Source organism: Trichomycterus rosablanca, chromosome 18, assembly GCF_030014385.1.
Source record: "Trichomycterus rosablanca isolate fTriRos1 chromosome 18, fTriRos1.hap1, whole genome shotgun sequence".
Lineage (NCBI taxonomy): Eukaryota > Metazoa > Chordata > Actinopteri > Siluriformes > Trichomycteridae > Trichomycterus > Trichomycterus rosablanca.
Window position 1 is genome coordinate 14375169 of NC_086005.1, and position 13639 is coordinate 14388807.

Sequence of the window (13639 nt, forward strand, 5' to 3'; positions counted from 1 at the left end):
TAAAGAAAATAATGTGTTCCTTATTTCATACTTCTAAACTTAAATAAATCTCACCAGACTCTGTGGGATGAACACCAACGCATTAAAATGAAAATAATCTTTAACTATAAGTGTTCCTCAGCAACGAGGTGGCTGGAACGGTGCCCTTATTGTTTCATAAAAAAAAAAGACGAAGTAGCTGTTCAAACTTATATTCGTTCCATATGTTTCAATACATCTTGCGGAGAAAGCAGCTCCGTGCCCTTTCGGTTGCCGAGGCCAGGGTTTCCTGCGGTATCGTATGCTTGGAAGTTTTTTTTTCCTAATGGCCAGCCGAGAGTGTTTCGCGTTTGATAAGATGAGACAAGGTCACAGACTGCAGCTAAGCAGTTTAAAAGCAATGAGGGTCTGTGGGGAGATGAATGTGGATGCGCATCAGTGCTAGAGCTGTGACTTTGACAGCTGCTTGGAGCAATCTGAAAGAAAATGGCTTTCACAATGTTTGTGAAAGATTTGAGTCAGCTCTGCTTCTGTCACGCTGGACGAGAAAAAAAAAACGCTTCGTGGTCATTTCTTTATTTAAAGCTTCTGCAGTGGTAAATGAAGCACACATACTTATGTAGAAGTAAAGCCTCGGACACATTAGTTCTTTGTATACAAACCTTTGTGTAAAAATGTTCATTTATTTTTGTTGGATGTGCAGTGATAAGCAATGTGGCACCACAAATACAATTCAGCTTGTAGAAACCTTTATTTAAAAATGTATAAAAAATTGACAACTTGATTTGAGCAGCCAGTAGCACAACTGTACAGCTATGCGCTTTACATTGGTTCACACTAACCAAAAACGCTGAAGTGCTTCCTATTGCAGTGCACCAGTTAAAACTAAATACATTTTGTCGCTCAGGTGGCGCAGCGGTAAAACACACTAGCACACCAGAGCCGACATTTCGAACTCGACGGTTCGAAACTCAGCTCTGCCATCTGGCTGGGCTGGGCAGGTACATGAACAACGATTGGCTGTTGTTCATACAGGGAGGGAAAAGCTGGACAACTGATGCAATTATGACCTCTGCTGGCTGATTGATGGCGTCTGCACATAGTCGAGAAATAATGCGTTGATCAGGGTGTGGCTCGGCTTAGTGGTTAATGTACTGGACTAGTAATCATAGGGTTGCCGGTTCAAGCCTCACCTCTGCCAGGTTGCAACTGTTGGGCCCTCGAGCAAGGCCCTTAACCCTCAATTGCTTAGACTGTATACAGTCACAACTGTAAGTCGCTTTTGATAAAAGTGTCTGCTAAATGCTGAAAATGTAAATGTACACAAAGCTGATCCGCATATGAACTCGCCTCATGCAGGTGAAAAGATGCAGCTGGCTATTGCACACGTGTCGGAGGGGTGTGTGTGACAGTCTCGCTCTCTTCAATCGGAGCAGGAGTCAGCACCAGTAGAGAGAAAGCATAACAGAATTGGGTAAAAATTGGATGCGCTAAAAAAATCGGGAGAAAAGGAAAGAAAATTTTTATTAAATACATTTTTACTATTTCCTTTCTTCTGTAGGCTCGGTTGGTGCAGCAGTATATTGTACTAGCACTGCCGCTGGGATTCAGGGTTCAAATCCCCAGCCGGGTGTCTACAAACAGACATCATTGGGTCTGGCTGAAGCTTTGTGGTAGACTAGCCTTCTGTCTGGGGTGTGCCCAGTGATTCTGGATGATTCTGGGGGAAAACAGAACCACTGTGACCCTGACCAGGACAAAGCAGTGGTAAAAATATAAAAATTACATTTAAAAAGAAAAAAATCTGCTACTGAATGTGAGAGCTGATTGAATTATTTAGATGAGTATGGACAATCGACTCAAATCGACTAAATCCCTAGAGCCTTAAGTTTTTTTTTTTTTGTCATATCCGAGTACCCAATTGCATTATGCTTCCTTTCTACTGATGCTGACCTCCACCCTGGTTGAGGAAAGCCGTGGCTTACACGCCCCCTCCGACACGTGTGCAGTAGTCGACTGCATCTTTTCACCTGTTTGAGGCGAGTTCATATGCAGATCAGCTGCGGATCAGCTTTGTGTACGGAAAGCCACACCAATCAACACATTATCCGTCGTCAATGTGCAGGCGCCATCAATCAGCCAGCATAGGTCGTAAGTGCATCAGTTATGAGGTCCTGTCCAGCACCCTCCTAGAACAACAGCCAATCGTTGTTCGTTTAGGCGCCCAGCCTGCCAGATGGCAGAGCTGAGTTTCGAATCAATGAGTTTGAAATGTCAGCTCTGGTGCGCTAGCATGTTTTTTACGGCTGCGCCACCTAAGCGCCCCATGCCTTAAGTTTTGAATGCAATTTGATTATGCCTACACACTTTTTGCATTTCTTTTGCTGGTGTTCAGGTGGCACAGCGATCCATTACACTAGCCCACTACTGCTGATATTGGGTTCCAATCTCAATGAATCAGCTGAAGGGTCATCTACACAGACATGCTTGGCTATTTCCAGGCAGGGGGTAACCAAGACTCTGCGATGGATGATCCCAGTAATCCAAAGACTAATGGTCCTGATGAAACCAGACCCAGAGCAGCCATGGCCTGGATAAAGCGGTTGATGAAAAATGAATGGGAAAAAATAAAGATTTCCTTTTACTATTACCACTAATCTAGAAATCTCCAATTTACTTGCATCTCTCACCCCAATCCCCATCCTAACATGCTGGCCGAGGAGAGACGCAGACAGCAAAAGTGGCTATCCGACCTTTCCTCCTTTAGGCAAGGTCAATTGTGGCTATTGAGAACCCAGCAGCGCTGGCAGTGCTGCTAAAATTTGAGCTCAAACTCTCCACACTGGTGGGCCACCTGAGTACCCCAGTTACTTAATAAATTTAAGGTTTTAATATAGGGCTAATTAAGTATTAAATTATTTCTACTTTGATTCAGAATGCTTCTATGTGTGTAAATATGTTGCTTATAATTATTCCAGGCCAGTATCAACAGTATAATTATCCTTTAGTAGCATGAGGCAGAAGTCACCGTAATGAGAAAGAGATGAGTGTTTTGAAGTAAATGCAAAAGCATTAGTGCTTTGTGTAGGCTGCGGTTCCTCATGTGCACTCCATGCATGGCTAATAAGCACGACAGTGCTGTGTTGGTGCGTGATAACAATAAAGGGCAGGGACTGGATGAGCGTGAGGCTGTGTTCGCAGCTATACCCCCGGCCCCTTTTCCAGATACGTCGAGATAACTTCTCCCGCGTTAATGACGAGCCTGGTGGGTGGTACGCGCTATCTGCATGCTCAGCTTTCACAAAAAGAAAAGAAAAAGCCCATCTCGTCCTCTCTGAAGCCTGCAGAGCGAGGCACGCATGCTCGGGCACAGGCACAGATAACAGACGGTTCTCCAATGCTATCTAATTAACTGGGTTATGTTTACCGACTCCCGCCCAGCGTGGTGTAAGCAGGCTTCAGACCTCGTTTTGAGACCTCGTTACTTTTCACTTTTATCTTCTGGTCAGATTGCAGTGCTTTTGCATGAAGCAGTAGCTGTTGCGCGGCTTATTTCTGCTTATTTCTAATCAGCATTTTGCAAAGACGCACATGGTAAAAAAAGGTCATTTAAACCAGAAGATTAGCAAAATGTTCAGTAATATTTTTGCTTTTTCAATAACAGCTTTAAATACCTTTTAGTTCCCGATACTAATCAAATACAGTGGTACCTTGTAACTCGACATCCCCTAAACTCAAATTCTTTAAAACTCAACATCTTTTGTCGAGAAATTTGCACCCTTAAACTCAGCGCTTGGCTTGAGCGGTGCGGTAAAACGTCATCAAAGCTCGCATATTAGACGAATCTTTATTTGTGTGGAATAACCATCAAATTCACTCTGAAAGCTCCACATGTATCTGTGTTCAGCTGGATTTTCCTCACTGTTTCACTTTTAAACTTGTGTTATAGCTCGAGGTTCTGAGAAATTGTAAGATTCAGCTTTCCCGAGAGTCTAAAACGCTTATTGTAAAAAAATAAAAGCTTGATGTGACTTAATGTATTAAAAGAACAACATAGGAACACGAATCTCTTATAACTGCTCATAAGTTCTCTCCACTAATGAAATTTCTCACTCGTTTTAGTACAATAAGTCACGTTAAGCTTTGTGCACCACCACACTCCATAGGAAATAACGGCACAGCCAGCGCAAAAGCGGTTTTGCCGCTCCTCATGTGAACGTGTCTTTACTGAACGGAATACTGTATTTCAAGATCAAGCATCTCCACAATTAAGAAGCATTAGAAAACAATATTTTTCTAATTTTTTTCTAATTTTTCTATTATATTTGTGCTATTTTAAGTGTATAAGTGTCAAAAACAACCCCATTATTTTACATTAGTCTAAAATCTATACAATTCCACAGGACTACGGAACACATTAACAGGTTTTCTATACATCCTTATGGGAAAAAAATACTTTGAAACTCAACGCCACTCCCAGAACCAATTGACGTTGAGTTTCAAAGTACCACTGTACTACGTTTCTCATAGTAACGGCATTACTCTGATCAGCTTAATTTTGAAGCAAAACAAACATTGAATAAATGAATGAATCTAATCAGCTATAATACCAATAGCATCAGGTTAGTACATACCTATTATCCTTATTACCAGTTGAGCATTGTCTGAATGCCACAGCCTGCATGAGTATTGTTGCATCTCTTTTTGACCACACTTAACTATCCGTAATGGCTAATGCTAATTATTATTATAATTATAATGCAGGTAATAAGATCGGTCACAAAGCAAATTTCATTTTATGAACATGACAGTGAGTTCAGCTACCAGCTACCAGGCACCAGGTCTGAATTTACCAGAGCCCCTTTAGAACGTATAGAAAGAAAAATTCACAGGATGCTTGTGCAGACCAGAATCCTAAGGAAATCTTCCAACACCCTGTTAAACACATGGCTAATAAGCATGCAGCGCTACAATACATATTAAGGTCAGGAAGCGCTAACTATGAAGAATTGAGGTTGTTCTGATAGCAAAGGGAAGGGGGATCCAACCCAGTATTATGATCGTGTTTTTAATAAAGTGGCCAGTGAGTGTGTATACACAAACAGGAAACATTGCATTTACCTTATTAATAATTAAGTTCATGTTTTATTAATGTTACAGACTAATAAGTAGATGATTAATAGTACATTTTAACAGATGTGACTAATGTAATTCAGCAGAACCAGAATTATTTTCTTTAAATGTTCTGTGCATTTGTTTAAATATGTTTAATCAATCTCTATCTGCACCCATTACACCCTCGACCCGTGCGTAGAAGCACTCACCTCCCACTGGCCTTGCTGCGATTGGCTTTTCAGCTGAATGAGCCAGTCCTCCGTGTCAGCCTCGACACAGTGGTGCATGGTGATGATCACTGGCCGAGTCAGCAAAGCTCCTGCAGGTCCACAGCTCACCACCGGGCTCAGAACTGTCTGTGTATCATCCACTGAAGGTCTACACACATGTGCACAAACATAGAGCCAGGAAGAAAAATCAATACAGGATCAGGTCAAGTTCTTTTATACATCATCATAGAAATGATACTCAACTGATAAATCTATAAAGGCTGTGATGCAAAGGCAATGTCTAGATTGCATGTGTCTTATCTTCCAGTGTGAAACGACGCTTACTGATCAATTTGTCAGACATAACTACCATGTAGAACTGGACAACATGACAATGTCAGATCGATTCTGTATTCTATATTTTACAATATGCTTTTCAGACTGGATTGCACTATTGCAGGGTAGTGTTAGCTCAGGGGTACTGAACTGTTAAACAAAAGGATGCTGAAGCCTGCCCACCAACAAATTTCCACAGCTGGGTCCCTGAGCAAAGCCCTTAACTCTCAATTGCTCATACTGTATTCAGCCACAATAGTCAATTAGAATAAAAGAGTCTATTAAATGCAATACATTTAAATGTCATTATTTTTAATAGGTGACCTTTATGACACTGACTGAGTTGAACCATGGTCATGCTAGAGATTTGCCAGACACTTAAGTTTGCAATTTGTGCACGTCCAGGTGGGACTGAGAAATGAGAGACTGAAATAGTCTGCTATTATCACATACTTAGCAACTTAGCAATGACTCAATGTTTTAGTTATGGCTTGCTATATGAGAATGAAATGTATGCTGCTGGGGACCCCAGTGGTATTTGAGGAGAGTGTACACTGATCAGTCATAACATTAAAACCACCTCCTTGTTTCCACACTCACTGTCCATTTTATCAGCTCAACTTACCATATAGAAGCACTTTGTAGTTCTACAATTACTGACTGTAGTCCATCTGTTTCTCTGCATGCTTTGTTAGTCCCATTTCATGCTGTTCTTCAATGGTCAGGACTGTCCCAGGACCACTACAGAGCAGGTATTATTTGGGTGGTGGGTCAATCTCAGCACTACAATAACACTGACATGGTGGTGGTGTGTTAGTGTGTGTTGTGCTGGTATGAGTGGATAAGACACAGCAGTGTTGATGGAGATTTTAAACACCTCACTGTCACTGCTGGACTGAGAATAGTCCACCAACTAAAATATATCCAGCCAACAGCACCCTGTGGGCAACGTCCTGTGACCACTGATGAAGGTCTAGAAGATGATCAACTCAAACAGCAGCAAGGTGGACCAACTAGATAGGCGTGTCTAATAGAGTGGACAGTGAGTGGACGCGGTATTTAAAAACTCCAGCAGTGCTGCTGTGTCTGATCCACTCATACCAGCACAACACACACTAACACCCCACCACCATGTCAGTGTCACTGCAGTGCTGAGAATGATCCACCACCTAAATAATACTTGCTCTGTGGGTGTCCTGACCATTGAAGAACAGGGTGAAAGCAGGCTAAAAAAGTATGAAGAGAAATAAATGGACTACAGTCAGTAATTGTAGAACTACAAAGTGCTTCTACATGGTAAGTGGAGCTGAAAAAATGGACAGTAAGTGTATAAATAAGGAGGTGTTTTTTCACCCAGCAGACTAGAGGCCAATTTTGTCTGCTACAGACACTTGCCAAATGTGCCTACTAGGGGGCGCCCAGCCGACCGGTAGCAGAGTTGAAATTCTCATTCTTTTTTATGTGTGTTTGTCTTGTCTCCTTGAGTCCTTCATCTGTTTGATGAAGCTTTGACAAGGTAAAGTTCAGGCAGCAGAATCACTAAGACTAACTGATTATTGTTAAACCCGCTGCATATTTGCTGGATGTCAGTGACTAAAAACAGAACCCAGCGACTAATGGACTGTGTGCTTGTTCCGGGCTTTGGACTATTGGATAATTTGGTTGTGACGTTGGCTTTGTGGCTCTGTTGGCACCCGTCTTTCACAGCCCAAGCCACATTATGACTCTTCAGTGGTGTCAATGGCTTCGAAGCCGTAGAGGACTGGTCTCACCACACCATTGGCATGCTAATATTACAGGACTAGAATTTAGGTACAGTCTTGGCCCTTTGTTTTAATGAGGGGTTTTAAAGCTTTTTATAATACCCATAGAGAAAGAACAACTCAGAATGTGTGACCTGTGGCACAGCGGATGGAATTGGTGTTGCATAGCAACAGACTGGGTTCAATTCTCATCTCCAGTAACTGTCTGAGACGTGTTGCATGTTCTACCAATGTGAGCTTGGTGTAAATGAGTGAGTGAGTGAGTGAGAGTGAATTTGTGAACGTGTGATGTCCAGGGTGTATCCCTGCTGTACACTCAGGGTTTCTGGGTGACGTCAGACCCACCAAGACCCTGAATTAAACAGGTAATTAAAATCAAACAGGTCATTTGAGGTCATAAAATGAATGGTTGGCCCTGAGTGTGACCCAGATTTGGATATTACTGCATCACAGTGGCTATTAAAAGTGGTAACTTGGAACCCGGTTCTCATTATGTTGTCTGTCAGGGCCAAGCTGGAGGAGGTATTGGAAAGTGTGTGTGGAGCATGGTAGGGTGCAAGGGACAGCTGATTTCCCACAATTCCGTCTGGCTGTGCTGATGAATGTCAGAGTCGACAGGAGTGCAGGTTGTGCATGATTGGAGGGGGACGTTACCTCATTGACTCCTTCCTGTGCACCGTCACGTACATCTCATACACCCGTCCCTGTGGGATAGCACCCGCTGGCACCAACAAGCTCACGCCTGTGGGAACACACACACACACACACACACACACACACACACACACACACACACACACACACACACACAATAAACACCCCATGCAACTGTCATCTAAATGTGACCTCTGTCTAAGTTTGCTCTCATCCAGGCCTCGTGGCTGCCAGTGCTCACCACCGTGCCAGGCAAAGTGCAAAGAGCAAAGCCATGTCAATGTCACTCAGACACACACATCGGCCACCCAGCGTAGAGCTTTAGCAGTGTGGAAATTCCCCACTCAAATTTGGAACTGACACCACAGCAGGGTGAATTTTTACTGCCAAAAAACAGCACACAGTGCATTGATTTTTCATGTCCTTCATTTGAAGCTTCTATGGCAACAAACTCATGTGACAAACTGGAAGAAAAAAGATTCATTATTGCAGCACGACTGGCAAAAGCTTTAGTTGCAAAGACTGCTCAACTCGGCTGGTGTTTTATGGCATGTGTGGCATTTTATACCAAGACAAAAGTACAACCCTTAATGTTTGACCCTTGGAGCGGTCAGATTTGGTGCTTTTTTATGGCGAAATTGGTATTTTGCTGACATGGTTTAAGCATTTCTGTTCAAAAATAGTTCAGACTAATAACCTGGTTAATTAAAATAAATATAGTTTCCTCCAAAATGCCACCACACAGAATGCTAAGGCCCTCATGGTCACATGACCCAATCCATCTGAACACCTCAGGTAGATTTAGCTCTCCACAAATACAGTGGTACCTTGTAACTCGACGTCCCCTAAACTCCAAATCTCTGAAACTCTTCGTCGAGGAATTTGTACCCTTATACTCAACGTTTACCTTAAACTCAACGTGTTCAGTTTTTGTTAAAAAAAAATATTTATAGCCGCACAGGTGGCGCAGCGGTAAAAAGACGCGCTGCAACCAGAGCTGGATTCTGAGTACATCGTATCAAATCCAGCTCTGCCTTACCGGTTCGAGGCTGAGTGGCTGTATGAGCAACGATTGGCCGGTTGCTCAGTTGGGGGGCGGGACAAAGAACCGGATGTGGGTCTCTCTCTGTCAGAATGCGATTACGACCTCTGCCGGCTGATTAGAGGCGCCTGCACAAGAGATGAGGAAGAGTGCCCTTAGGGTGTGTCTCTCCGCACGCAACGCTAGGCGGCACAACACTCATCAATGTGTGGGTGGCAAAAATGCATCCGGCTGCTGCCCATGTTTCGGAGGGGATATGAGTTAGCTTCGATCTCCTCTGTCAGGGCAGGGTTTGGCATAGACAGAGAGGAAGCACGATGCAAATTGAACAATTGGATGAGCTAAATAAAAAAAAATTATTTATTTAATTTCAAATTAACAATGAACAGCCGTTTGCTCTGTTTGAGCTTTGAAGTAAGACGTCATCAAAGTGCGAATATGAGACGAATCTGCATTTGTGTTGAAAAACAGTCAAACTCACTCTGAAAGCTCCACATGTATCTGTGTTTAGCTGAATTCTTCTCCTGTTTCACTTTTAAACTTGTGTTATAGCTCAGGGTTCTGAGAAATTGTAAGAATCAGCTTTTCTTAGAAAGTCTAAAACGTCTTAATGTGACTAAATGTATTGAAAGAACGACATAGTAACACTAAACCACAATTAAAACTCGTTTAAACTCAATGCCACTCCCAGAACCAGTACCACTGTATTATCAAACATCAGTTGAAGGAAAACCTTTCAGAAGAATGGTGTTCCAGTACCGTTCCAGATTATTAAAGTTGTTCTGGTGGCTATTCCTGGCTCACCTCTTACAACCTCTTACTCTTCATGATGGTTTTTCCTTCATTCGTCATTCGTCCTACACATTAAAAATGAGCTGAACTGATGTCATGTATTTTCTCAGATTCAAAATGGCACACAACCAGTGGTTCCAGCTCCCTCAAATTATTTGGAAGCCAAGCCAAGACTGTGGGAAATTGTATGCTGTTTGTATGGCTCACCTCAGGCGAGCACAAGTCCTGAAATATTCATCCACTGATGTACAAGGATGCTTTGTGTAAATGAATGCCAGGCCTTGGGAATAATCCAGACTTTAAGCGTACACCAGCCAGACTTCCACATGGGCTTGCCATAGCATGGACAGTCCTTTGCTAGAAAGAACCTAGTAGGGTTTTTTTTATAGCCCACCCCTTTAAAGTACAATCCTTTGGGGAATAGTTGGCATATGTGAAACTTAGCTGCATTACACACTTGGCTAAGAGCGATCCTGTTTCATAATGAATTTAACGGGTAATAGTGCTGCCCGTGCCAAGGGGATGTTTGACTGACGGGAGAATGATTACCCTTTCAGGCACCAATCTACGGACTGTTCTAATCCCCTTATATCGCATACGCTGCATTAGGTCACTTTGAGCGCTGTTCTCAACAATTTACAGTCGGGTCTCTCTCTGGCTCTGAAGGGAGCTATAAAACCATCAGGCCATGATATAAAGGATTCAGTGTGTCGTTTGTGAGAAGGGTTTAGCTACAACCTGAAGACTCCTTATTACACTCCTTCCTCATTCCTTACTCACCTCATACCACTACCTCGTTCTCCTTCTAGATTTACCTTACTCCAGGCCTACCTTAGTTTAACTTAAGAATCACCAAAGAAAGGAGCTGCCCTGCTGCCCACTGCCTACCTACTGTCGCAGTGTTAGTTTACTAAGCTAACAGAGTTAGCCTCAGGCCATTCAAACCAATAGGCTGAGGCAAAACAAACCCTCTGGCATGCCAGCTAACATCTCCCTCATTCGATACCTACCTCATTCCATGCCTACCTCAATCAGTGCCTCTTTTGCAGGTTTTTCCAATGCCTGCTGTATTCCACACCTACCTCATTTATACCGACCTCAATCCACACCAACATTTTATCCCACATTGTTCGAGCCCTACCTAAATCTACAGCTACATCACTATACACCTACCTCATTTATGCCAACCTCAATCCACACCAGCTTTTCCAAACATTTTATCCCACATTGTTCGAGCCCTACCTAAATCTACAGTTACATCATTCTACACCTACCTCATCCATGCCAACCTCAATCCACTCCAGTTGACAATCATTCCACATTGTTTGAGGCCTACCTAAATCTACAGCTACATCACTTCAAACCCACCTCATTCCAAAAATGTACCTCATTCCATGCCTTCCTTACTCCTGCCTAACTTGTTCATTCCCTGATCACTAAATTCCTTGGGTATGTCACTCCACACCGACATGGCAACAGAATTCCACTCTCTTTATTTCATACCTACCTCATTCTACACCCACCTCATTCCATGCCTAGAACAGCTGCCCACCTCTGTGCAAGCGGCAGATCAACACATCTTGAAGCAAGGGACTTTTGTCTATGCATTAGCTTACAGATTACCAAAAATGGCTAGAATCCCAGGAAGGAATCCACAGATGGGAATGCTATCCCACCTCCCCAGAAAGCAAGACCAATTAGCTTCTAGCTATGGCTGTTTTTTTGGCAGCACTGGGGGTCCTTTACACTGGGGGAACTCTACACCAAATGCCTTTTCTGATGCAACACCCAGGATGTGTTAAACTTTTGATTCTTTTGCTAGACTAGTCTTGGGTAAGCTCATTAACAATCTGTAGAGTTTTTTGTTACCAAACGTTGATCTTTGAAACATGACAGATACGCTAAGTATCCTGCGGATGTATCACAGCAAAGGTGTGAGATGAGAAGCCACTAAATAAGCATGCGTGGAATACATTGTTTTCATGTAACATATTGTTTCTTGCAATGATCTGTTAACCTAAGACGTGGAGAATGTGAATACTACTGGGACAAGCTAAAGGCATTAGAAGCACCCAATAGGATCAGGAGGGCATGGACACGTGTTGGTCCAACAAACCTCACAACAGAATGAATGTCGTCTTAGCTACAGCTAGACGTTTTTAGAACAAATCAAGTGACAGGGTTACAGGGCAGGTGAACTGGGAGCTGTGGAAAGAAAATGGCTAGTGTGGTTTATTACAAAACTAATACATAATTCGTTTGGCTTCTTGGCCTGCCCAAGGCTTAGAGTTACCCTAGATGGACAAAAGTATTAGGACACCTTTTCTAATGATTGAATTCATATGTTTTAGCCACAACAATTGCTACTGGATGTAATAAATCAATTATATAAAGACAATAAGGACAGTTGTAACCTAGTGGTTAAGGTACTGGACTAGTAATCAAAAGGTTGCTGGTTCAAGCCACACCACTGCAAGGTTGCCACTGTTGGGCCCTTGGGCAAGGCCCTTAACCCTCAATTGCTTAGACAAAATACTGTCACAGCTTTGGATAAAGGCGTCTGCCAAATGCAGAAAATGTAAATGTAAAATTATCTGCTTCCAAATTTGCAGCAACAGTTTAGGGAATGCCCCTTTCTGTTTCAGTATGATTGTGTCCCTGTGCACAATGCAAGGTATATAAACACAAAAAGAAAAGCTTGGTTTAAACAAGTCCTTAGAGTCCTGAACTCAGCCACACTGGAGCATCAATTGAGGCTTTCTTGACCAACCTCAGTGCCCAGCCATGCAAATGCTCTTTTGAATAATTGACATAGTATAAAGTTAAGCCGTTATAGCTAAAAAGATCACATAGAGGTCACTCTAATTTAATACCATTTGTTTTTTAAACTGGATGGTGTCCAAATACTTTTGGCCATACGGTGTCTCTGTGGCACGCTTCCACCTCATCTCTTATGTTTAACTGGTGAAGAAAGCCATGATAAAAAAGCACGGCAGGCTAGTCTGTGTACACAGCAGCTCATTTCTTTTTCCACATGTCAGTATAATAGGGATTAAGACCCTGAATCGATCAGTTGACACAATCAGATGAAACTGGGTGGTGGATCAAGAGTATAATTCATGTGTTCTCGTGTTTAAGGATCCTCGGTGAACTGAGGCACGGTTTGATTGACCTACTAGAAGCTGCCTGTAATCTGTGATTATGGTCCTGGCTTCCTGAGCAGAACCCAGCGCGGTCTGCTCTTCATAAAGCCATTTAGCTTCAATTACCGCCAGGTGCTAGGTTCCGGGCGGCATCTGCTGACACTTGAACGTACACTACATGATTGTGAATTACTTCAAGATGTGCAGTTTCCCCTGGTAACCAAACTGAACACACACATTCACACGAGATAGAACTGTACGATGTATTGATGCCATTATAGGTTATGGCACAGTATCACAGCTTTCCATATTTCCCAGTGATTGCATTTATATATGGCATAAAACATTCAAAAAGTCTTTCAACTGTATTAATAAATACCCAATATGGCCAAGTGTATGTGGACCATGAGCTTGTACGGGCTTTAACAGCCTTTTTTTCCCCAGAAAACCCTTTTGGAAAGGCTTAACACAAGGTTTTAAATCATGTCTGTTGGAATTTGTACCCATTCTGTTGAAGAGGCTTTTGTTAGGTAAGGTACTGATGTTGCACAAGAAGATCTGGCTCATAAATTGACCTTTAAATTCATCCTAAAGGTGTTAGTTAAG

At 42.6% G+C, this 13639-nt stretch overlaps 1 protein-coding gene across 1 annotated transcript in view; it reads right to left on the reverse strand.

Moving 5' to 3' along the window:
- unc5cb (unc-5 netrin receptor Cb) overlaps positions 1 to 13639 on the reverse strand; it is a 262930-nt gene that overhangs the window by 13095 nt on the left and 236196 nt on the right. The window contains exons 10-11 of the mRNA XM_063013743.1: positions 8057 to 8144; positions 5304 to 5472 (exon numbers count right to left, since the gene is read on the reverse strand). Of these exons, the coding sequence (XP_062869813.1) occupies positions 5304 to 5472; positions 8057 to 8144 (257 nt within the window). The remainder of the gene's footprint in view (positions 1 to 5303; positions 5473 to 8056; positions 8145 to 13639) is intronic.